Source organism: Zonotrichia albicollis, chromosome 1 (assembly GCF_047830755.1).
Source record: "Zonotrichia albicollis isolate bZonAlb1 chromosome 1, bZonAlb1.hap1, whole genome shotgun sequence".
Lineage (NCBI taxonomy): Eukaryota > Metazoa > Chordata > Aves > Passeriformes > Passerellidae > Zonotrichia > Zonotrichia albicollis.
Window position 1 is genome coordinate 37,801,667 of NC_133819.1, and position 24,780 is coordinate 37,826,446.

Sequence of the window (24,780 nt, forward strand, 5' to 3'; positions counted from 1 at the left end):
ATTACTAAAATAGTTAAATATACTTATTTGCAGCACTGATCTTTTAAGTGGCATTATCATTCTGGGGAAAATTTTACTTAGTAAATTTCTCACTGAAAGTAATGAAAATATCGGTAATTTATTTCAACATTATTTTTTCACTCTGAACAAAAACTAGATCTCTTTTTTTTTTTTTTTTTTTTTCCAAGTAAATGCCAGAAAAGCCTATGGCAGTCTAATTGCTTGTTCCTTCTACCATTAAGTTTATTGACCTCTATCACCTTCCTTTTTAAATCATTCCATGAATATGCATTTGATGTCTAACACACAATTGGATTAAGACATTTGTCTTCATAGATCAAATATTCTAATTTGCTTCTTTGTTTAATTCAGTTCCATAATACTGATTAGAAGGCCAAGTCTTAATATATTCAAAATATTTCATTTAACCAGTTGTCTAAGGAGGAGTCAGCAGGAATGATTGCAATAGAAGTGAGATATAAAAACTAAGTCAAGAAAATCTCAGTAGTTGGAGTCATATACTTCCAGGGAAAACATTGTAATAGAGGCAAAAACTGTTGGGAAGGAGAACTATACAACATCTAGAAAGATCAGTAGATTTCTTCAGTAAATCAATTCCACACAGACATCTTAAAAACCTAAAAATGCTTACTTGAATGAATTATTTTAATGTGTTTACCCAGAGATGGATCTGTGAGGCTGTGCAGCAGATTAAACAACAAAAATGGGATTTAACTCTAATTTTATTTTTTATTTAATCTAGATAAGGTAATGAAAAAATGCCTTTAGGCATTAAAGCACTAATTTAATCTTAAGCATAGCTGTGATAGATGTTCACATGAAAACAAAAATTAAGTGATGGTATCAAGCAGTCATCACTGTCAAACCCTGACTACCCAATACTAATAAATATTTTGTAGCTTTTAGGGGGAAAACATTAGGGAGTAGTAACTCATATCTACATAGGATAGAAACCTAAAAACTTTTATATGGTACATATCTGTAAACTTTTTTCACTTTTCAGACTCTTCAGGCACATTTTGTTTTCCAAGCCTGCTGTGAATATTTGCCTTGTTTTCAAAACACAACCAGAGCATGAAAACAGAGCCTTAAGGGCATGAATGCACTATCACTCCCTGTTAGAGAAATGGAAAGTATATCAGAGCACTAAAAGGGAGAAATTACTTTCCTAAAGTAAGAAAAAGCTTAACCAGGCCCTAGGAATTGTCATTAGTTAATGGGGATGAACAATCTGCAGAACCAGTCAAGAGGCTTTTTGCTGGTTACTGATCTCTGCCAGCCTGCTTAGGTTGTTCACACCAAAGAGCGCAGACATTTTCTGAGCTTGCTCCAGATGAGGGAATCAATTGAAAATTTAAAAAATGACCAATAGTCACAGACCTTCTCAGTAATCTGTAAACCAGGGACTGATAGTAATTACATTGTAAGGTAAAAGATGCATGGTAAAGCCAAATTTAAGTTACTCAGGGTTGACATCTGTTGTGCAAAATTAATGACTGATAAATGAGATTAAATAAAACAAAGCCTAAGGATGTGTTTTAAAAGACTATATTGTCAACTTGAACCTTTAGGTTGAAACTCATTAGACTAACTTGAACAGATTTTCTTTTGTTCTACATGTTTCAGTATTGCTGGCTTGAGGAAGAAATACATCAAAGAGGCTACTTCAGGCTCAGAAAACATGAGGAGAATAAAGAAAAACAATGTATGGCTATCTTATCATCTAGAGTTGGAGCTGGCTACAAACAACATTCAAACTAATTCCCAAGCTCACAATAAGTCTCCACAAGCTCCTATTATCACAGGGAATTTCTTCAAGTTCAAAAACCACCTGACTACTTCTATCTGTAAGTTCGGCAACTTTTATCCAATAAAATGGCCAATCCCTTTAAGAACCATCCCCATCAGTCAGATTGTTCTTCCTCAACAAAACTTTGTCTAAGATTTGGTGTTTCTCTTTCATTCTGTGCTTTGAATGGCCAGGAACAAATAATGAAAACCAAGACATTTTTTTATGCTATTACATGACAAGAGCTTAGCAAGACAATAAGTCCTTGAAAGACTGATATAATGCACACTTATCACCAGCTGTAGCCACCTAAAAAAAAAAAAGAATTAAATAAATCTGCTGATTATATAATCATCTTAAAACCCTGTGTAGGTTAAAGACTTAAATGTTGTCAATGACAGCTAAAGATCAAAGCAGATGTTCATTAATCCTCCTCTTATTTAAAAGAAGCTATAGGCTAAATAATACATTATTGCAGTATTAGGTGGCTTTTTGCTCTGCTGATTAATCTTGTGTCTTACTGAAGAACTTGACAAATGTTTTAGATGTTTAAATACTCAACTCGAAGTTGGTCTTCACAGCCTTCATTCTGCTGTGATTTGGTCTGCAGAAATTATTTTTTAAGAAACGTAAAATATTTATTGGAAGTTTTTTACTGGGAGTCAAACTAGTATTAAGGAGAGATAGTAAACAAATGAGTAAGTAAGGATGAGAATCCTAACACATTTTACACATTGCATGTTCTGTGTTTTTGACTACCAAGTTGGTTATGTTCTGCCTTTTTCTCATTAAACTAAAACAAAGGTTTAATTTTACCAAAATTCATGATTCCTTGGTTGTTTATAGTAAAAAATAATTATTTGCTTCTATTAATACAAATACCATTAACCACAGAATTTTGGCTTTTGTACTTTCACCTGATCTGTTCAAGGGACACTAAATTTAGATCTCACAGAGAGAACTCTTTACCATCAAGCTCTACATCAATTTATGTGCCATATCACAGCAGCTTCTTAAAAAAAACTAAATGGAAGCTCTTTTTAAAAGTGGTTTAAAGCTTTTTTAAAAGTTACAGTGGTTTCTGAAGAAACAGCTAAACGAGATAATTCTAAATGCAATAAAACTTTTCCTAATCAACTGAATAGGGAACATTGGGGTTCTACTAAATGAAAGAAAACACAAACTAATCTTCAGATCCATAGTTGCAGATCCATTTGCAATTCAATGTAATCTCAAAAAGACATTTCTTCAGGTTCTAGAAACTCAGTCAGTTTGAAGAGAATAGGAGATATTATCTTTATGACATTTAATAGGAGAGTTGAACACACAGTACTTGCTGAAGTAGAATTTACCTTTATTAATTATTTTGTTTAATGGGAAATGAAGGGAGTTCAGACCCAAAATATATGCTGTCCTCTCTACGCACAGAAATTTATGAAAAATCCCTCTTTATCAGGGCATCCTTACTGAAGAACAGAGAGTGAACAGCTGTGCTGCTCTGATATTTTAGAGTATCTAAGGGTTTGTTCTTAAACAAGGATTCTCTCTGATTTCAGATACATAGACTCTTTCTAATTATATGGCTGTTTATAGTTCAATTTGAGACATATTCTTAGTAAGTACCAAGGTAATTTCTCTCTTTTCGTTCAAATTTAGAAGAAAGAAAATTAGGTTTCAAATAGCATCCCTAAAAACAAAAGTAGAGATTTAGAGATAACAAACTTGCCTCAAAAACTTTCAGGAGACAATAAATTCCTAGGAAAAGCTTGAAGCTAAAAAGGAAAAGACCTGTTCCTGCCAGAAACAAGGACAGAACGACTCTAAATGGAAATTGGGTATTTTAACTCACTTTGTAGGGTTTCCACCATTACTTTTATGTCAGGGTATGTACTCTAAGCAAGTGCATCTTTCAAATACCTGTGCTGAGATATTTCTCTTTTCTTGAAAATCTTCTGCTAGTCTTCACACCTCTCTTCCTTGCCAAACACCACAGAGCCAGTATTTTCCAATCCTTTGGAAATGGCAGTCTCCTCACTGCCTCTCCTCTCCCAGGCATCACTCTCTCATGTTACTTCCTTAGGCCAACAATAGCTTTTGCTGCTTCCCAGAGCTGATAGTGTTGTTTGGGAGGGCACTGCTATAATTAACTCAGGCATCACCCCTGTGATTTATCTTGGTCATCTGAGTCCTAGCAATACTAATAATGTAATAGGTTAGATCCATTAGCAAATCAGTCCATTACAAACACAAAAATATGAGTAAGATGATATACATTGTTTTTCTTCATACACTTCCAGCTCCCACAAACATAGTACCTTAAAAATAGTACTTAGACTTCTAGTGTTTATAGCAAGTCAAAGTTCATATGTTCTCATCTCTTCCTACTATTTAGGTTACCCAAGGAAATTTTCCTGTGTATCTCTCTGCTTGGATATATTAGGCTCGCTCTGGAAAAGGGAACAAGAAAACTCAAATTACCACATTAGTGGTTAAAATAAACAAACTCTCCTGCTGATTCCATCCAGTTAAGTATGTCACCTCATGGGAGGCTAGCACATGCCAAGACAACACATTTGGCTCAAGAACTTCCTAAAATATATCTCACTGAAGGCACAGTCTGGCAAGCAATGCTACTTGTGTTCTCAGCTCTTCTGGTCTTCTGTAACTCGTCAAAGCAGGCACATATAACGCTTGCCTTAGTCCTGGCATTTTAATTTTTAACAAAGCATGGGCATGGTGGACTACAGATAAGATTAATGAAAACTGGACCTGAATGAAAGAAGTAAAAGCTTCAGATTTACACCTTTTTCTATTTTCTTGACAAATGTTCCAGAAGTAAATAAATACTGTTGCCCTAAAATTTTCTTTCAGTATTCCTTTCACAGGCTTTTTATGTTCAACTTCAGGAATTCTTTCCATGGTCTCAATTCATTAGAATTGGTCTCTCTTGCATTCAAACATCCTGGCGGTTTCACAGTAGCAAATTAATGAAAGAAACTTTTTCCAGACAGCTTTGCAGTAGGTCTTACACCATCTCTAACTGTAAGTAAGAATGTCTCTTTCCTATAGAAATGTATTGTTTTATCTGCCATTTACCTTCTACTTGTAGATTCTTTAGTCTTCTTTTGTGAGTCATTATGACAGCTTTTACATTTGGTTCTAAACATAATTGTTTTTATTGTGTGAGGAAACAACATAATCAGTTTAATTTTTTTCTTATAGTTTCTTATAAAAATGCGTAAATTTAATGTGCTTTGTAAAACTTTTTTACTTGAGAAATCACAAAACATTTAATTCTGGAAAAAAACTATGTTTGATAGAAAAACTCTGCTTCGTACTCTCTAAAATAGTAAGAATTTGATACTCATCTGCTTTATATAAACCAATGCATTTAAAAGAGAAACATGAATTTCTTGGGAAATAACAAGGTTTTGTACATTCTTTAATTAATTTGATTACTAATTTAATCTATATGAATATTAACATAGGATTGCTTTAAGCATTCACTAGAGCCAAAAGGAAAGATGCCAGGAAAAACAGTGGTTGCATGAGAATGTGGAATTCTATATCCAATTTTACTGTACAAGTCCAACATATGACCCTTGGGGATTTTCTTCCCTTATCAAAAAATATTAGAATAAAATAAATTAGACAGGACACGGACATTAGAAAAATATTTCAATGGAGAATGCAACATGCAAAGACTTCAGATAAATAAGTTCTTCAGCATGTGCCATTTACCAGCCAACTACTGTGAGTAAAAAGAGTAGAAAAGAGTCCCAAATTTTCCATTATCATAAAGGATAAAAGTGTGCATGAGTTTTAAGGCACATTCTTAAATAGTTGAAGCACTGTTACAGCATGCTATGAATAAACAATTAATGAAGTAACTGTGCTTAAGTATGCATTTACTCTTGTGAAATTACCTGTCATGTAAACTCATGCTTTTTTGAAGATATCTTTGAAATTCCTAAGAAAAATTGCATGTTGTTAAAAAAAAAAAAAATCTGCAAATAGTTATTCATCTATGTTAGAAACACAAGTGTATCTAGGGTTAGAAAAAATTCATGCCTTACTTTAAATCTTTTCAAATGTCTATCTCATCAACAGAAATAACAGTGATTTTAGAATTTTATCACTTTCTTCATCCTCAGACTACATTAATAAAATCATTGCTTTAAGTAATTCCTTTTCACTTTAATTGCAGCTTTTTAAAAATAGGTTAATAACCATCCATATTTAAGCTGTAGATTTTATGAGTTATACTTATTATGCGAACCATTAAATTTTTATAGTCTTTGCAAAATAAAATAATCATTGATCTTTTTCATCTGAGTGCTATTAAGGCAAAGGGTGTAAACATCAACCAATTAAAACACTATTTAAAATGTTTTAAAAAATGTGTTATAAAATTTAGTTTTAAGTAATTTCACTCATCAAGACTTGACAAATCTGAAGAGTACTTAATTTAATTTCCTTTATGAAAATGTTTTGTATTCAAAGCAAAACCCTGAGGGACCCTCAGTCCCCATAAAAGGCTGTGCAGTTGCCTTTGCCTTGGGTACTATGACTTCCCAACAGTAGGCTGGCTCACAGTGCAGTGCCCTCCAGCAAATGTGTAGGGCAGGACAAGATGACTCAAAGTCTATTCTTTAGCTCTTCCTAATCACCAGCTAAGCAAACAAGAATGTGGGTATTTAGATCCTGTTTATTGCCTTAGGAACAAGAAACCACTTAAGTACATTTTTAAAAGACACTGAAAATAAAGTGTATACTATTTAATTTTTAGGTATGTGTAGTTCTTTTCCCAGAGATCACTTCCAGCCTGCAACACTGCTTACAAAAATGTCATCAAGTTTATACTCCATGGCCTACTGTGTGGCCATTTATATGATAGCAGAGTTATGAGCTTGTACAAACAGGGTGTTTGTGGCTCAGACTGTTTAATTATGGACATGAGAATTGGTAGAGAACAGTTAGAATAGTTAGAAGTTCACCCATTCTCATGTGACAAGGAGGATCAGCACAAACATATCTTCCTCAGAGGCAAGATGCTGAGCCACTGGAGAGTGATACACTGTGTGAAAAATCCTGAAAAAACTGTGAGCTATCAAACAGAGGATGAAAGTGCACGTATGATAAACTCAGCTTCCACAAAGAGCAGCATCTTACCTGCACCCAAAAAGTATATAAAATCTGCAGGTGGGCAATTGACCACCACCACTGAGGTACCCATAAGGACCTTGAATGAGGCCGTGGAACTGAAGAGAGAGAGAGATGGTAGGTGCAGAAGGCCAGACACAGGCAATGTTGTTTCACACATGTTTATACAAAAATCTTCCAGATAATTGAAAGCAGATTAACCAAAGACACACATTATACCCCAAAAGTTGGACAGCAACCAGGAAATGGGTATTTTCTTTGACATTACAGTTACAGAAATGAATTCAAGGATAGGTATAATAATGTTCAGCAAAGTGAAATGACAAAAACACAGGCTATCTTAAGATAACCTTAAGATTTGCTTCCCAGGAGAACACACACCCTAGAAACCTGAATTTCTTCAGAAAGCAATCATGGAAGGTCAGAGCACCCTTAATTCAAATTTAACTTAAATAAAAATAAAACTTTTCAATTGATATTTTTATGGCATCTACCCATTTGTACTCAACAAACTCCTTGAAGGTCTCAAGGCTACTGTATTCTATGCAATGGGAGGTGACAGCTGCTCATCATAAGCATAGAAGACTGCAGATTCCCTAATTGGAACATAATCCTAAAATTACTCAAATAAATCGTGGTTAATCAGAGACAGAATGGGTTGTGTTGATAGGAATCTGTAAAGATTGTCTGGTCTAATTCACTGCCCTTGGTAAGGACATCCCTCACCAATCAGGTTAAGTCCCACTGAACCTGACCTTGAACACTTTCAGTGATGGGGCAAATTAATATCTTTCATAATAATTTATTATAATAGAACTTAATGTCTTTTAAGATCTTCATTAACAGCATCGACAGAGGGATTGAGGGCACCATCAGCAAGCTGGGAGATGACACCAAGCTGAGTGGTGCTGTTGACACACCTGAAGGACAGGATGCCATCCAGATGGACCTAGACAGGCTGGAGAAGTAGGCCTGTGGGAATCTCAGGAAGTTTAATAAGACCAAGAACAAAGTGCTGTAGCTGGGTCAGGGCAAACCCTGATATCAGCACAGGCTGAGGATGAACAGATTGAGAGCAGCAGTGTTGACAAGGGCCTGTGGGAGATGGTTGACAAGAAGCTGGACACGGCCCAGCAGTGGTAGCTCAAAGCCCAGAATGCCAGTCCTTCCTGGGCTGCATCCAGAGCAGCATGGGCAGCAGGGCCAGGGAGGGGATTCTGCCCCTCTGCTCTGTTCTGGTGAGGCCTCATCTGGAGCACTGCATCCAGCTCTGGTGTCCCCAGCGCAGGAAGGATCTCTTTGAGTGAGGACACCAAGAGGAGGGACACCAAGTTGATCAGAGAGATGGAACATCTCTCCTGAGAGGAAAGACTGAGAGAATCAGGATTATTCAACCTGGAAAAGAGAAAACTTCAGGGTGACCTGATTGTGGCCTTCTAGTACTTGAAGGGAAATTACAGGGAAGATCAGACAAGACTATTTACAAGAGCATGCAGTGACAGGACAGGGAGAAATGGGCTTAAAGGGAAAGAGAGTAGGTTTAGATTTGATATTAAAGAAAAATTATTTACTGTAAGGGTGGGGAGGCAATGGAACAGGTTGCCCCATGAGAATTACTCAAGGCCAAGTTTGATGAGGCTCTGAGCAATGTGGTCTAGATGAAGGTGTCCCTACCCACAGCAGGGAGGTTAGAACTAGATGATTTTCAAGGTTTCCTTCCAGCCCAATTAATTCTATTATCATATGGTTCTATGAACTTCTCTGGACAAATTGTTCCAATGTATCACCACCCTCATAGCAAACAATTTCTTCCATTGTAAAGCTATCCTCGTTCTTTCTAAAAACATTTCCCCTTGTCCTATCACTACAGGCTCCAATAAAAACCTCTCTCCCCATGTTTCTTTTAAGTGCCTTTTACTACTGCTGGGCCACAATGAGCACACCCCAGAGCTTTTTCTTCTCCAGGCTGAATAACTCCAACTCTCCCAAGTCTTTCCTCGTTGGAGAGGTGTTCCACTGCCCTGACAATTTTCCTGACCCTCCTCATAACCTGCTTTAATACATTGCTGTCTTTCATGCTGTCTTTACAGCAAGATGCTGTACTCCAGGTGGGGTTTTATGAGAGTAGAATAGAGGAGAATAGTAACCTCGTTTGGCCACACTGCTTTTCCTGTAGCCCCTGTCTTTCTGGGCCGCAAGCACACATTGCCAGGTCATGATCATTTTTTCATGCATCAATACCCCAAAGTCCTTCTCCACTCAATCCTCGGAGTCCCCAGTCTGTCCTGCTACCAGGGATGGCTCTGACTCTGGTGCATGAACTTACTCCTGGCCTCAGACTTCATGAGCTTCACAGAGGCCCAGTGGAAGCAATTCAAAACACAGACCAGAAGCTCTGCTACAACATGAGATAATTCTAAGGGAAAGGTAAGAAAAATTTTGTTGTTGTCTGGGTTTAAACTTGCAGACGGCCCAAGTACAAGTTGCAAATTTTTTGAGGGAAAAAAACATTTAAAGGAGGATGCAAAGGGACTAAAGTTAGATGTGCCTTAACAGTGCATCAAGTCCAAAGACTGTAACAGCAATGACTCTGGAGACAAGTCCTAGGGATGGGAAACACTACAAACAGAAATAACATCCATGCAGTCATAGGTGACAACTTTTCAGGAACACTCATTTGTACCAAGTCAAAATATAAACTCTCCTCCCTGTGCATGACATGGAGCACAGATCATATATAAAAACAGGCAGAGTATGCCTAGAGATCTCAATCCAGCCTAATCTGACTTAAAACCGGAAAAAGACAAAAGGATTATTTTCATGATGTCTCCTGAGCTGAAAATCTTTCCTCTGCATCAGGAAATCAGTGTTTTACTGGTATTTCAAACAGAACCCAGGGTGTAGCTTAAGGATTTAAGTGTATGGGAAATAAATCTGGCCACTTCAAATGACTGAATATTTCATATGTATGTTGATTCATTCTTGTTTTGCAAGCACCAAATAAAGCATCTGAATTGCCAGGATTTTCTTATGTTTGCTCTTTGCCTAATTCCTGTACTTCTCCTGCAGATTTAATTAAGCATTCTGGGCAGCAATGAAAATGTTATTATAATAAAAAATTCCTGAACTCGGCCATTACTTTTCTATTGTTCCCTATTTGCAAAAACATTCAGCTAAACAACAATAGAGATATAGATTGTAAAGAAGAGTATAGCTATCTTACAGTTCAACCGCAGTGCTATGTAAGGAAATGAAAAAGTCAAGCCCTCTGTTTCTAGGTACCTGTAAATGAGCAGTTACTCAAAGATTGACCCCAGAAACAATAATCCCCTCTGTCTGACAAATGAAAAATTTGGTGCACTACAGTTCTCCACCTGATAAAGGACCTTCTCATGGAAATAACATTAAAAATCAGCACAAACTATATTTTTACTGCCAAGTTCTTCTATATAGGCAATATTCCATTTTGATTCACATCAGACTTAGGCCATTGTGTTGTTGCCTGATTATCCTCTTCTGGAAACAAAGCATTCTGACAGTGTGTCATCACTACTGAACTTGAAAGGATTTTATATGAGGAAAAATAGTCTCGTTATGCTACTCAGCTCAATTAAGTCAGAAAGCATAAAACAAAACCATTGTGTAGTGACTTACAAAAGATTTGACTTTATTTTGTAAATTTCAGGCTGATAGTGTTTTAAAAAACCAACATGTATTTCTGAGTCCTCCTCCAATCTTTGCTATCAAAACATTACTTCTTATTCATAACATCTAGAAAATTGGCACATCATTTCTGCAGCACATATCTCTCTTCTAGATACAATAACTACCCAGGACAAGAGCCTAAGGAAAAGATTTTTTAAATCTCTTCTGACAGCTTTCTGGCAGGTTTTCTCTGCATTTCCTGGTATAACCCTTCCCAGAAATACTTCTCAGCAAGCAGGTTTTCTGCACTGTCCATTTCTATCAGCTGTCTGGCCACAATAGGAGAAGACTATACCTACAAACACAAGGTTCACCTCTATAAATAGAGAGTGTAGACTTTCTGCTGCCCTGGAAGCTGCTGGGTTGTTGCTCAGGGCGGTTTTCAGGAAGGTGCAAGGAGCACCACGTTTGCACTCTAACCCAAGCTATCACTGGAGCCCCATGCTATGGGCAAGGGACACTGTTAACTCCTCCTCCTCCTTTCCCATAACCAGGGGAAGGTGAAATAGGAAACTATTAATAATGCACCAGGTATTATTATTATTATTATTATTATTATTATTATTATTATTATTATTATTATTATTATTATTATTATATTGGAATAGAACAAGCAAACAGGAAAATCAGGGAACTAAACAAGGATTACTACAGATGGATCATGAGAAACATGTCTGTAGGGTAACAGTTCATTTTCCATCCATGTTTAGTACAACTCTGACATTGACACTACTTTTTGAAGTCATACTTTTCTAGTCAAAACTGTAGTGATGTTTCTTTCCCAAAGCATGCGTATTTGGAAAAATTTCTATTAGCAACAAGGCTTTCATTTGGATTTAGGGATGAAGCTTTTCAAGCAACACCACTCATTCTGTTTTTAAGCATTATTCAGATCTTCTACACTGTCTACCTCTTCCTTTACAGATTATGTTCATACTACAAAGTGTGATAAAATATTATTTTAGAATTTTTTCAGAAAGATGGTCAGCATATCCTTCAAAGAATAAACAAACAAGGAGTACAATTCACTGTCCAATTTTCTACCTTTTAATGGCAAATATCCTGCCTTTCTAAACTTTAAATTCTGTCTCCTGTTCAAGAGACTGAAGTATATAATTCTGACAGCTTTGGAAATAGGCAAAACCCAACTTCTGATGAATCTATGATTTGGAGACTACCAAAAAGTCTGCAAAAGACTTTTTTTCTGTCATAGGGTCCATCAGCTTAGAGCTGATGCTAATATCTTACAAAACTAAGCATCTCCTCTTAGACCAGAGACCCATCAATATTTTCTACAAGTTATTTAACTTCTAGACTTTGTTGCTTTGTGAAATTTCTCTGCAACAAACTCATGAACAGAATAGGCACATTCACATACAAAGACCCATGCATGCTTAATCCAACTGTTAAAGCTTTGCATCTCCAAGAACTAATTCTTAGAGTACGCAGACTTGCAGCTTCCCCCTCTGCAGATGAAAATGCAGAAACATAACAAATGTTTGCTAAATTATCTCAAACTATTTTCAGAGGAATTTAATTATTTTTCCACTTATCTGAAAATTTTCAAATCATATTTTAAAAGCTAGATAAACATTATTTAAAACCATAGTTTCTTCCATTAAATAAAATTTAGCCATTTAAATCCCATCCAGTTGATTCATCTTTTCAGATCAGATAAACTTGCAGTGAACCTGGGATTCTTCAGGGTCTGTTCCAGTGGGCTGTTTTCATTTTAAACAGCTGTGTTGTCACAATTTCCTTTTACATGTGACTTGAGGGTGCCCATTTGCTTCGCAATTAAGAGGATAGTACCTACAAATGTTCAGCTAACCAGATTGCTAATTGCTGTGTTTGCTTTACACTCTCTCCTATAAACAGAAAATGTTCCTCCTGAAAGGGAATGGTTCAAAGGTTCAAACATTATCTTCCTAACTTTTCTCACGTTACTCAGTTTTTTCTTTTTTCTCTACTCTCTGTCCGGGGATATTGCTGATAAAGGTTTGGCACTCCATGCTATCTCTTCTAGTCTCTGCTACAATGAAAGTTTTTGACTTTGTAGAAATCAGTTCTGAATGTTTTCTTCAGAGGCAGCCAGCAAAAACTGAGCTTGTTTTAGAGCAAAGTCATCAGTAAGAAATAAAACTTTCACATGGAATAAACCGAAGTAGAGTGAAAAATGTTATGAAATACACCTTACTAGGATTATTTGCAATACTTTAGGTTAGTATTTGGTTTTATTAGTTCTTATGTACCTGTCTGTCTTTCTCCACTGGTAAGTTACTTTTGCTTCCACCTCTCCTAATCTTTCTATCCAGTTCATCTGAATCCTCAAATTCCCTGAAGATTGTCTTTAGATAAAATTAGAAGCATAACTGCTTAATAAATGGGACCATTCCTCTGCAAACATACAATACAATGTCAGCACTTCTATCATGTGATTTCTGAGTGGAGTTTAATATATGAGCTGTGAATAGCTTATGACCTGTCCCCTAATGTGGGATTCATCTAAATGTAGATGCAGCTGAGCCAGTCCCTTATTACAGTCTGAATAGATGAATGAGAACTTTCAGGGTTCACTTCACTCCATGCCAAAGTATACATATAGCCTGCATTGCAAGCTACCTTTGTGCATTTTTATCCATGCATGACTTGGAGAAATTGCTGATTTTCTCCATTATATTTTGTGAAGAAGCTTAGGCTGATTATCTCAGATACCTATGTCCATCACAACCACGTTAATTAGGATTGCGAGAGACTACTTATTTTCTCTGAAATATGTCTGAACTTTGATTCAAGTTTTCCCTTGGTCATGCTGTTTTCAAGTGAAGGCTATTGAAAAATGGCCAATAAGTGGCCAAAATTCTGGACTTCCCTCTAGCCTTTTCAGAAGTAGTCCAGACATGCTGCCAAACTCATTTGTTCCTGTGGAATTTGTTCCTGTGAGGGTCGAGAGGTCTTTAGAAATCCATTTCCTATGACTCAATATATGACCCTGATGTCTCACTCAAGGGAAAAGCTAATTTATTGATAACACAAGAGAGAACATCCAGTTCAGGTGTTCTGTTATGGACCACTTGCTTGACCTGAGTTTAGCCACAGAGTATAAGTGATTCTTCCACTGACACTGCGTAGGACTGTCAGTGAAGTCTACGAAGATAAAGCATCATCAACAGCTGCAGTCAATCATGAAGAGCTATATTTACAAAGATGATTTTTTGATTAAATGCATTTTTTCTGCCTTACATTCACATACTGAAGCCCCTGCCAGAAGTTGTGTTTAAAGTCTAACATGATGTGTGGGTTAACTTCTTTTTGGGCTGGTAACAGCCAGTAGCTGATGTATCCCCAAAAGTTTTTTTGGCTTGGAGAGAATTTCTGGAACTGTACAAAACTACTCAGCTAGTCTATACATTTGGAGGTTGCTGCTAACCATCCCTGGCATATGAGCTAAACATAGCGGCGTTCAATAATGTGCTGCTCACAAAGAAAATGGGAACACGGAGGATGATGCTGCATGTCAGCACACATGATGAGAAGGCAAAGGTCACTTAGCAAGGCATAAACTATGAGCAGCAAGGCAGGTGACAGCAGCTCTGATGACAGCATCCTCACACTCAGGACTGACATATCTGCCAAAGGTGGACTTGGCAGATGGCCACACATCACGGGAAGCAGCATTTTGCATGGGAACAGATTTCAGAGTGCTGTTAAAAAGGGCTTCAAGTCTCACTCCTGAAAACTAGGCTCACTTTACCAGTGCTCCTACCAAATTATATGCTACTAAGATAATGTTCAGGAATAACATGGTTTTGATACTAGTCTATTTTTACATTCTTACTTCCAAATTAATATGACTTATCCACCCCTCCCTCAAAATAATTATAGTAGCAAAGCAGTTTGTTTATGAAGAAAGAAACTGGAAATTTATAGAGTAGCGCAGGATTAACAATTATTAACATTCATCATTAAAATTCCATTTCAGTTATATAATTAAAATATTAGCAAAACAATCTGAAGACTCTGAACCATGGAAAATCCTGAGGAAGAAAAATACAAGGCATTCTAATTGATATATTTTTAAAATTCAGCTGGGCTATTGCATTAATACAAACAGATCACAAGGCACAACTGGTTAAAAGATCTCAACTCTAATGCACAGTAAACAAGTCTCAAGTTAATACAGAAATTCGTTATTGATTACTATAATTTTTTTTCAAGAATGCGCATGTTCCTTTACTATTCTTAATTATTTTAATTAGGATTTCTGCATGTCAATTAGAATTGGTTCAGAATGGAAGATTCCATCCCCTCTCTGTCTCTCAAAGCAGGTAAGAACACATTTTCTTAAGAGGGTTTTTAGTGTATCTAGAGTATATGTAAATAAGGAAAAGAGCATCAAAAAGGAATTGAAAAGGGGCATAATTATATAAAGTCAAAACTAACAGAAAACCAATGTAGACCCTTTTTTAGAGCATTAATTATCTCAATCTGAAACAGGAAAATTGGAACATTGATGACAAATGTCAGTAAAATAATTAAAATACTAAAGAAGGAATGGGATTTCTATAATTATACATAGCATGACTAAGTAAAAGAAAAAAGGGAGAAATCTACCCTAGTTTAAATCTAAGACATGAGAAATAACACATGTTAACCTGAAAAAAATACCCTGGATTGTTTCCCACTGAACAGCCCATACAGCAGCTAACATTGTTCTCATTCTTACTTCATTTGCCCTGACAGAGTTTTTCTTTTTTAGGCTCTGAAAATTTTTAGTATTTCTCAGGAAGTGCATTGGAGATGGGATGCAGAATCCCAATGCTCTGAAACTTTCCCTCTCTGAGAGGTGCAGTGAACTGTAAGTTAGTGAAGCTCTGCATGTCCTAAATTACTGTGGGAAATTCACAAGCCCTGGGACTGAATACGGCCTGAAACTTTATTGCATGTCATTCGGGATCATATAACTTTTTTCCTTCTACATTTCTTCTGACTAACACCCAGGTAGGCTTCAATTTATGGCCCATCAGTGTGTCTGAAAGAGCTATTTGGCCCTCAGCAAGGGAGAGGATATTCCAGGTGTAATGGAGTACATAAAATCCTGCTTTGTGCCCACTTGAGTCTTCCACGGAAGCTGTGGCTCAGTGTAACTGTTGGGAGAGTACTTACTGCATTGAAGTTGGGGAAGAGATTCACTGCTGCAGCAGTGTCCAGAGGAAACGGGAGGAACGGCTTAATATCCAGCGATGGCTGCAGGGGTGGCGCAGGAGGACGCACAAGGGCTGGAAGAGCAGGGCTCTGGCATGTACCACCTGCAGGTACAAAGAGACAGAAAGCATTCAGCAGGTGATATGATTAGTGAGGGGGAATAAAAGCCAGCACGCACACACACACAAAGCAACAGTAAAAAGACAATATTTCATCAAGCAAATATATTTTGACTCGTCCAAAAATTACTGCATTAGCGAAAAAAAGCCCAGCTGACTCAGTGGTTGAGTTGGTTGTAATTCTTTGCCAGAAATTGCTTCATGTTTCAGTCTATTGTGATTAGAATTACCTTATAAACCATTTATTTCCATGGACGATCTGGAACAACAGTTCAGCATATGTCTAACTTCCCTTGAGACCTTCAGCTAGTTTCATTCTCTTATCATTTCAGTGCTTCATCCCTACCCTGTTGCTCAACTCTACAAAGGCAGATTACTCAAAAAGATAAAGAACAACTTGCTGTTCAGCTCAGCAAAAGTCATGTAATTTGCAGACTTCTGTTTTTTTAATTAAATGCTCACTCATGGAGACAACGGCATCCGCTTCAACCTAAACCTCACAAACACAACAAACCTTGCTGCCCCAACAGTTGATCAATACAAATCTAAAAATAACAGTTTCAGGAGCCACTAAAATTCTGTTTATGGGAAGGTACCGATGAACACTTTCTGCTCTTTGCAAGGGGTGGAGCTGATTCAGACTCTGCGCAGCAGAAAGGTCCTCCCAGCTAAAAACCAGCTCTGTGGGAACATAATGCAAATGAAGAAATATCCTTGCATACTAACAAGGCACTACCTGTTTGCAGTGGACCCTATTTTGCTTATTTGTTTGCCCCTGGCCACAGCCAGCCATAAACTGGAAGGATCCAAGTTCATTCTCTGCTTTCAGTGTCTTCTATACTGGTTGCGCTCCAAAACATCAATTCCCTGTTAATTAAAGACTATTTGGATCCTAGGAAACTGTTAAAATATGCCAGTGTTCTTCTAATCCTAGAGGCAGGCAACAGAGTGTAAAAACCTGTTGGTAAGAGTCCAAGAAACATTGAAAAAAAATGAAAGGGGAGTTTTACCCTACTCACTCAACAGGGCCACAGGCATACAGATCAACAGAGGGAGAGATCAAAAATCTGTTTCTTTTTTTCCTCTCATACACATAAACATTTTATTAGATGAGTTGCATACATCCTTTAAGAGTGCATATATAAAATAGCCAGAAAGATATATGACATCTCTCCATATTTGGCCAGCAAATCTGCTAACAACGTTTGTCATGTTACACATCTAATTGAGGGCTAAAACCATAGGACTTAATTAACCAGTTGTAGAAGATCATCCAGGTTGTGTTTCTAGATATAAAATCAGCTGGAGCCAAATTTCAAAGACTGTATTTTTCGCCAACTTTCAACTCCTCTGTGAAGTGTTTCACTAAGAATCACTGGTAAATTAAACGTAGAGGATTAGGGGTCACTGTAATCTCATGATAGTTTTTAATCCCAGGAATAACTACTTAAAGTATAAGAATAACTTATTAAAGAATAATTTTTGGGGTAGTTTCTACGTTGTACCTCAATGTAAGTGTATGAGAAATCAAAAGTTTATGAATGCTGCAGCTGAGGACATAGGCAACAGAAAAGTAGAGCACAAGCACCATAGAATTATCAAGTATCTGATTGCCATTGCTTTGGCAATTGTTACATTACCATGACATGGTTACAAAAACACTGTAAAAATAAATCTAACAGGTCAGAATGATGATAGGGTAGTGTTGAACATGCCAATCATACTACCTTGGAATAGGAAAGACCCATAAAGCCACTTTTTAAAATGCTGGAAATACTTAGCTTTAATTTTATAAAGCTTTCACACACCATGAAAGGAATAAGTCGCTCTTACTAAAGAAAAAAATACAGATTGCACCTGAGATTGTGCAGAATCACACAGAAATTTCGAGGTGAACATTTGCCTGGTAATAGCAAAGAATTTGAGGCTAATCAAATATTCTATAACTCACAAATGCAAACTGGATTGAGAAATGTCACCTGTACTTGGGGACACATCTCATGGGCTGTATTATCCCAGTGCTACGGAGAAGAGCTTCACAGGTTTGGATTACCTAGAGCAACAGCATTGCTATTCCAAACTCATCTGAGGTACCAAACCATGGAGGATGAAATATTTCTATTCTGTGATCCTTTCCTGTGGCATGACTCGGCACTTGCGCACCTGCTGCTGCCAACCAGTGCGATGCAAAGCCATCTGGGGACGGGAACAAGCTTTAAATGGAAAAATCCAGCCAGCTCTGCAGGACCTTGGCTGGGGCTCAGAGCCTCTGGAACAGAGTTTAAAATCTACCACAGTCCTGGCTACAGTGGCACAGAAAATTAGTATGGTCAGGAGCACAGCTGCTCTCTGTTTTTTCAATAGTGTCAGACATGTCCCTAAATGATGGAGCATGTGAGAGGCATCATGAAATCTGAGCCTTTGCTTAAGAAATTCTGTAATGTTTATGGCTGCAAAAATTAGCTTCTCTTTCCATTTAACATGCACAGAGTTGTAGTCTAGAATCTGCAACAGAAAAACTGAAGCAATGGCAACCATTTTTGTGACTCAGCTTAGCTTGGACAACCTTTGAGAATGCCAGCTTTAACTATTTCCCACCTAATCCATTAGCAGAGGGATGGAGAGGGGTAGAAGACCACTGGGAAGAGTTCTTGAAGAGTGTACAAATTCCAAGTGTTATGGAATGTTGAATTACAATGAAGAACCATAAAATTTGCTTATGACAATTTTGGCATTTTGTAGGATGAGTTTCTCCACAAAGACCTCCATAGCATTCCCTGAGCAGATGCAGCCCTGCTGATCAACACACAGTGAGGGTGAAGGTTCAATGTCAGCCTTTTTACAAGCCTTCTACCAGCAAGGTTTGGATAACATTGAGCAATAAAACTAGGATAAAATCCCACAACACTGATAGGTTTTGTCCACAGCCTTCATTTAATGCTCCCTATTATTATTACCTGAAGTTCACATAGATAACCTTGTCTTTATGAGGAGCATGCTACACCTTAAAATGGAAGGATAATACAGTATTTTCTAATTCCAGTCTTACAAGTTAGTGATGTTAGGGTCTCATGTCTTTCTAAAGAGGATAAGAATCAGATTCTAAATGAGAGATGAATGTTCATACATTTGAGAAATTCACATCAATATTGTTATCTTAATTTTCTTTGTAGGGAGACCAAGAATAACACTACTTAGAAGCTTAATCCGCTCAGCATTTTGTCCAAGTTTGAAGAAATCATTTGTTTCTTTAATTTTCAGGCAATTTAAATCACAGGCAAGATAATCTCTTGGACAGAGGCACTGGCTATACATCCAAAATAAGTGTGGGCACACAAGTTTGGGGAAAAGCTTGCAACAAAGCTTTGCTCCTTCCTATATCACATTGAGCCTGTTTTGACATTGGAGAACTCCTCCAAAGTCAATCAAAGATCACTTTTTTTGCACAGGGATGCAGTTCTGTGTCTCCAGCTGAGACCAGACATTTTGCCCTACCACTGGGTAATCTGGTTTGAAGTACAACACCGTGTTCTGGGCACAGACAGCCCACGTGCTACAAAGGCACGTGAGAAACATGAGGTTCATGCTCTTGGTGACACAGCCTAGTCAGGTGGGTTCTCCTTCTGAAATCACTGGTGATGTGAACTTAATCACCACAAGACCTCTCTTGCCTGAACCAAGGGAATATGACAGAAACAGGTGAAGAAATGATTCCTGCTCGTTGCACCTCAAATTGTCCATTCCATGAGGAATTGGCTCTTTTTAAAAATATTTTTGAGTATGAATGAGAACAAATACTGGTGTCTTTCCTTTCCCCTGCTTCCCCTCTACCCCATTTTGACTTTAGAGACCATGTTTCAATGTGGAACTGAAAATAGATTTTAAAATGAGAACCATTCTAATGCATTCTTGAAAAAAAATGGTTCATTTTTAATGTGTCATTAAAAATGCTTAAGTTGTAATCTTATCTTCACAACTTTTTTTGGTGACAATTCTTTACAAAAAGTTAACAATTCTGGGGGAAATTTTGCTTTCAATTAAATAGCACTTAATGAAAATAAAGTTTCCCATATAAATTTTTGTGCACAGTTCACCTAAAATTTTGCTTGGATTGGTGTTAGGTAAAGAGTATAAACAACTGTAAGTACTTACCCTAAAATCTGGATTAAGAGAATCACAAAGACTGAATATACACATAGGAAACCAATAAAAATAGCCCTAGAGTAAACAGACATCATAAAGCAGGGTGGTTTTAAATACAGGATAATTAATAGCAAATTTCCTTAATGTTTTTCAAGGATGCCAAGATCCCTATTTATCAGGTTCCCTAACAAACAGCTCAACAAATTGGCAACCACCTCACCACCTCTTGTTATTTGTGACTTGGCTATAGAGAAAGTTATGTTACATCTTTCTCTGCACAGTCTTTCCTCATGCACACCCTCATTCCCAATCCCTCACATTTAAACTTAACTGCAGATATAGTTTCCAGAAAAAGAATCCCAAGATGCATTATCAAATAGTCTCCCTAAGGAAGAATCTAGCTCAGCTTTTGCAGACACAAAAATGTAGATAATTTTTTGCAATGCATTTGAAACCTGGAGGTATGTAAACTGGGCAGAAACTCTAAACTATTACCCCATTAATCTAAATCTTTTGCAGTTCTTCCATCACTAACTATTACCACCATAAACACTGAGTGAAAAAGCAAATCTCTGCAGAATTTTATTTTCATTCCTTCACTACTTTGCAAGTTTTTCCTTCTGTCCATGTGCACAGCTATTTTGAATACAGCAAAGACACTCAACCCTTTCCTTTCTTTTCTAGAGTCTGAGTTGGTTTTCAGGATCATAAACTGGTTTCTCTAAGATATGGATATTTCCATGTTTTGCAACCCATCTCACACCTCTCTTAATATTTCCATAATAACTTACGCGAGGACAAAAAAATATACACATTGTGCCTTGGCAAAAGCTCAGAGAACCTTTCAGCTGGTATGACTCAGTGGAGAAGCTGGGAAAGTATCACACATTTCCAACTGAAAAGTTGACTTTTAGGAGGCTTTAAAAGAACTTCAAAAGCTAGAATTAATAATGTTTATATAGGAACCTAATATCTAATAGTACACATGCACTAAGCATTAAAATATATCCTAGAGAGCCTGAGCAAAACCAGGAATTTTCATAGGAAATTTTCAAGAACAATGACTCAGGCTATTTTAAAGTATAAAATGGAAAGGATATGTGGGGAGCTCATGGTCAAGCTTATAAATGTTCATAAGCTTACATTTGGATAATTCAATATTAGCTAGAACTTTTGATTTGTTATGAATCAGGTTTGCCAGTGGGCCAAAGGAAAGGTATATTTGGAGGGGTTTTTTGAAAAGACAATAAAGACACAAGCATTTAACAGCAGGCTATCCATGGTGAATAATGCTCTTTCATGATCTAAAATAAGAGATATCACATTTATATTTTCATGGAATCTGATAAAACAAGACATTTTAAGATATCCAAAACCAAAGGAATAAACTTCTCTGGGATCTAAAAGAGAAAATATGACATGAATTGTAGATGTGGCTTTTAGGAATTAGTTTAATGTAATTTGTCATGGTCCGTAGTCACTAGGGTACTCCTTTTTATCACTGTATGGTAATCTTCATTTTTCCAACAGATACTTTTCTCAAAAACTGCTGAATCATTCCTTTAAAGGTAAATTCAGCTCCAGAATGAGTAGGACCAGTGATCTAACCTGGCACGGAAAAATGAGACTCAACCACCAAACTACTTAGTTGTAGTTGCAATAAAGCGTCTAAAATATGAACTCAGCATACAGAAAGTTAGCTAACATGCAACCTCTATCTTTTACATGCATAAAGAGATAAACTCCTGATTTTGAATACTTGTTTTTTGTAGGTCACATATTATTACCTATGAACTGAAAGGAGATTAGATGTAAACAAATGATGTTTATGGTGAATTAACATTTGGTGAATTAAAATCTATTTTCTGACCACTTATAGTCTTAGAACTCAGCTTCTTGAAAGGGTTTTTTATAATTTTAGTGGTTTGTTTATTTTTTAAAATTTATTTCTTTTAGAAGGGGAAATAATCTTAAAGTGCTTTCGACTTCTCTATTGTTCACATACTCTTTTTGGAGAGTGCTTTCATTATTTAATAACCTCAAAAAATGTTTAAAAAATACAATAGCCACATCTAAACACAATACTTCTACATATAATCACTCTTAGGTCCAGAAAAGAAAAAAAACTCAACTGTATTAAATATTTGAAGCCCGCTTGAAAAGAAGAGCCTTCAAAATGGGACTCCCTGAGACAGCTTGAGGATCAAGTACACGGTGTGGCCACACAAGCTTTTCTTTCACACGTTTTGCTGTTAGCAATGCTAGCAGTGGCTAGTCACTTTGAAGAGGATGAATGCAACACTGTCTCAGCTGTGGAGATCTGTGAGTAACTGATTTTTCAGTTCACCAGCCAAACCAAAAAAATAATGACAAATAAAGGGGGAAAATCCCACCACTGTGTCAGCTAAAATTCTTCTTGCACCTAAAATGACACCCTATAGCTCCTACTTAGATACCCAACTGTTTTTATTATTTAAATATTGGCAAAATTCAAACATCCAGATCCAAAAAAACTCAAAATGACTCATTACAAAAATATTTTCTTCTCTTCCCTTTTTTTTTTTTCCCAGATTGGCACAAATCAGTACCCACTGTTTATTTATAGACAGCATTTTTCAGCATATACACTGTTCACCTGGAAAGTTTGAATCAACTCTGGTCATTTACTGCTATTCAAAGTATTATTTTTTCTAGAGAAAATATTTATTCTCTGGTTCCTGCAAAGTGAGCTAGTTTAGAGAAGGAATACTTTTTATTATTATTATTAGTTTTAGAAGCCTGCAGCAATGCATCATGCAGTGTTTTTTAAAGTCTTTTCTTTCACACATACTAGCATTTTGAAACACATAAGACCATATACCCCAACAATTTTGATTGGAAAATGTACTTCTCTAGGTGTACAGAGGAGTAAATTTCTCTTTTCATTAGGTAGAAAGGTGTGAAACTACTATTATGATGCTGGACTGGGAAAATGCAGAGACAAATTTGCATGTGTAGTCTGATACCCATTATCTTCTGTCATTATTTCCTTTCCTTTGCTAAACAAAGGTTTCTGCTCCCATTTCCCTACCTTTTTCCCTCCTGCTCCTTTATCATCTGCATTACAGGAAGGTGGGCCCACCTTAGAGACAATGAAGCCCAGTTCTGACTGAATGGGACTGAGGTGCTCAGCATTGCGCAGATCTTACCCACCTCAGGGCTCAAGGCTAATTAATGTCAGAGCCCCCATTAACCCCACAAAGCATCACCTCTTTTGCCTCATATCTAAAATATGCCATGGACCCCAGGTAACACTCTGCTAAATAAAATACTGGTGTGTTTTGCTTTGGATTTTTACATAACAGCTACTGAAAAGCCATGACCTGAACTTCAGTACGTAACACTGTCAAGTAAGGAATTTGTCTAACCCACTATGGGCCACATCTTATACAGATTTCAAATTGCACAAGGGCAGAGACTTAGCTTTTTATTTTAGCAACATGACCTACCTAATTGAGCTCTTCAGAGTCCTTTGGGCTTTTATTGCTGCTGGTCAGACAAATTTGGATTCTTTTTCCCTATTGGAAACTGTTGGATCACTGAAAGTTAAATGATCCAAAATGAATGTTCCACTTTCTGTAAAGTTCTGTCTGTTTCTAGTATAAGGAAACAACTAGAAATTGTCCAATTTGGTCAGCATGCTTATTACCAACTGCCCATACCAAGTACCAAGCACGCCAACTACCAGAGAACCATAAAACCCAAGACAGAAAGTCATGGCTTTGGAGAAGACAAACTAGAATACTCATGAACCTCAGCTCTCCTCCCTCTTTAGAATGGAGAAGCTTTTAATTTCTATTTGCCTTACAAAAAAAAAAATCAAATATTAAATACCCAGCAGACTTACTTTTTTCTCTGTGTAATTCCAGTCTTAATTCTCTGGACACTTCCACCTGGCGAGAGATTATCCCAATTTTTCAGCTAGGAAGAAACCTGGGACAGTCAGCAAAAGTCTTCTTCTCAAAGCTTACACAGGAATCTGTGGCAGAAAAAGGAGCTGACTTCTAGGTTCCCAGATTTAGTCCTCTGAGCACTGTAATATCCTCTCCTGGTTGTAGGCTAACTGCAAACTGAATGTGCTTTCACTTAGACTGTAATGATCTCACAGACAATGTCAAAACTTGCTCTTCCTTCGGTGCCATAAATGCTAGAGGGAAGAGAAATTCACCAATGACTCTACAGCTGCACTAATGATTCTTTTTGCTTTTGGCAAACTACATATTCCCAGCTCTGTTTTACAGTTTCTTCCCATACTGCTCATGTTTTATACTACTTTTTACTTTCTTTGGTAAGAAAGTGAATCCAAGGAAGCAAAATGCCTGCCTTGCACAGAGTGAGCTAGAAATGTACAGGGACATTTCTACCACCATGCAGCAATGCCAGGACAAAAAAGATGGCTGAGAAGGAATCTCACCAATGTAAATAATTGTTGGAAGGGAGGGTGTCAATAGGATGGAGCTGGGCGCCTCTCGGTGGCGCCAAGTAACAGGACAAGAGGCAATGGGCAGAAACTGATGTGCAAGAAGTTCCAGGTGAACGAGAGGAAGAACTTTACTGTGTGAGTGACTGAACATTGGATCAGATTTTTCAAAGGCT

At 37.1% G+C, this 24,780-nt stretch overlaps 1 protein-coding gene across 6 annotated transcripts in view; it reads right to left on the bottom strand.

Annotated features, from left to right (window-relative positions):
* Positions 1-24,780, bottom strand: part of ZNF385D (zinc finger protein 385D) — a 413,388-nt gene that overhangs the window by 118,361 nt on the left and 270,247 nt on the right. For all 6 annotated transcript variants that reach the window (XM_014273930.3, XM_014273923.3, XM_014273932.3 and 3 more), the window contains one exon: positions 15,845-15,987. In XM_014273930.3, the coding sequence (XP_014129405.2) occupies positions 15,845-15,987 (143 nt within the window). The remainder of the gene's footprint in view (positions 1-15,844; positions 15,988-24,780) is intronic.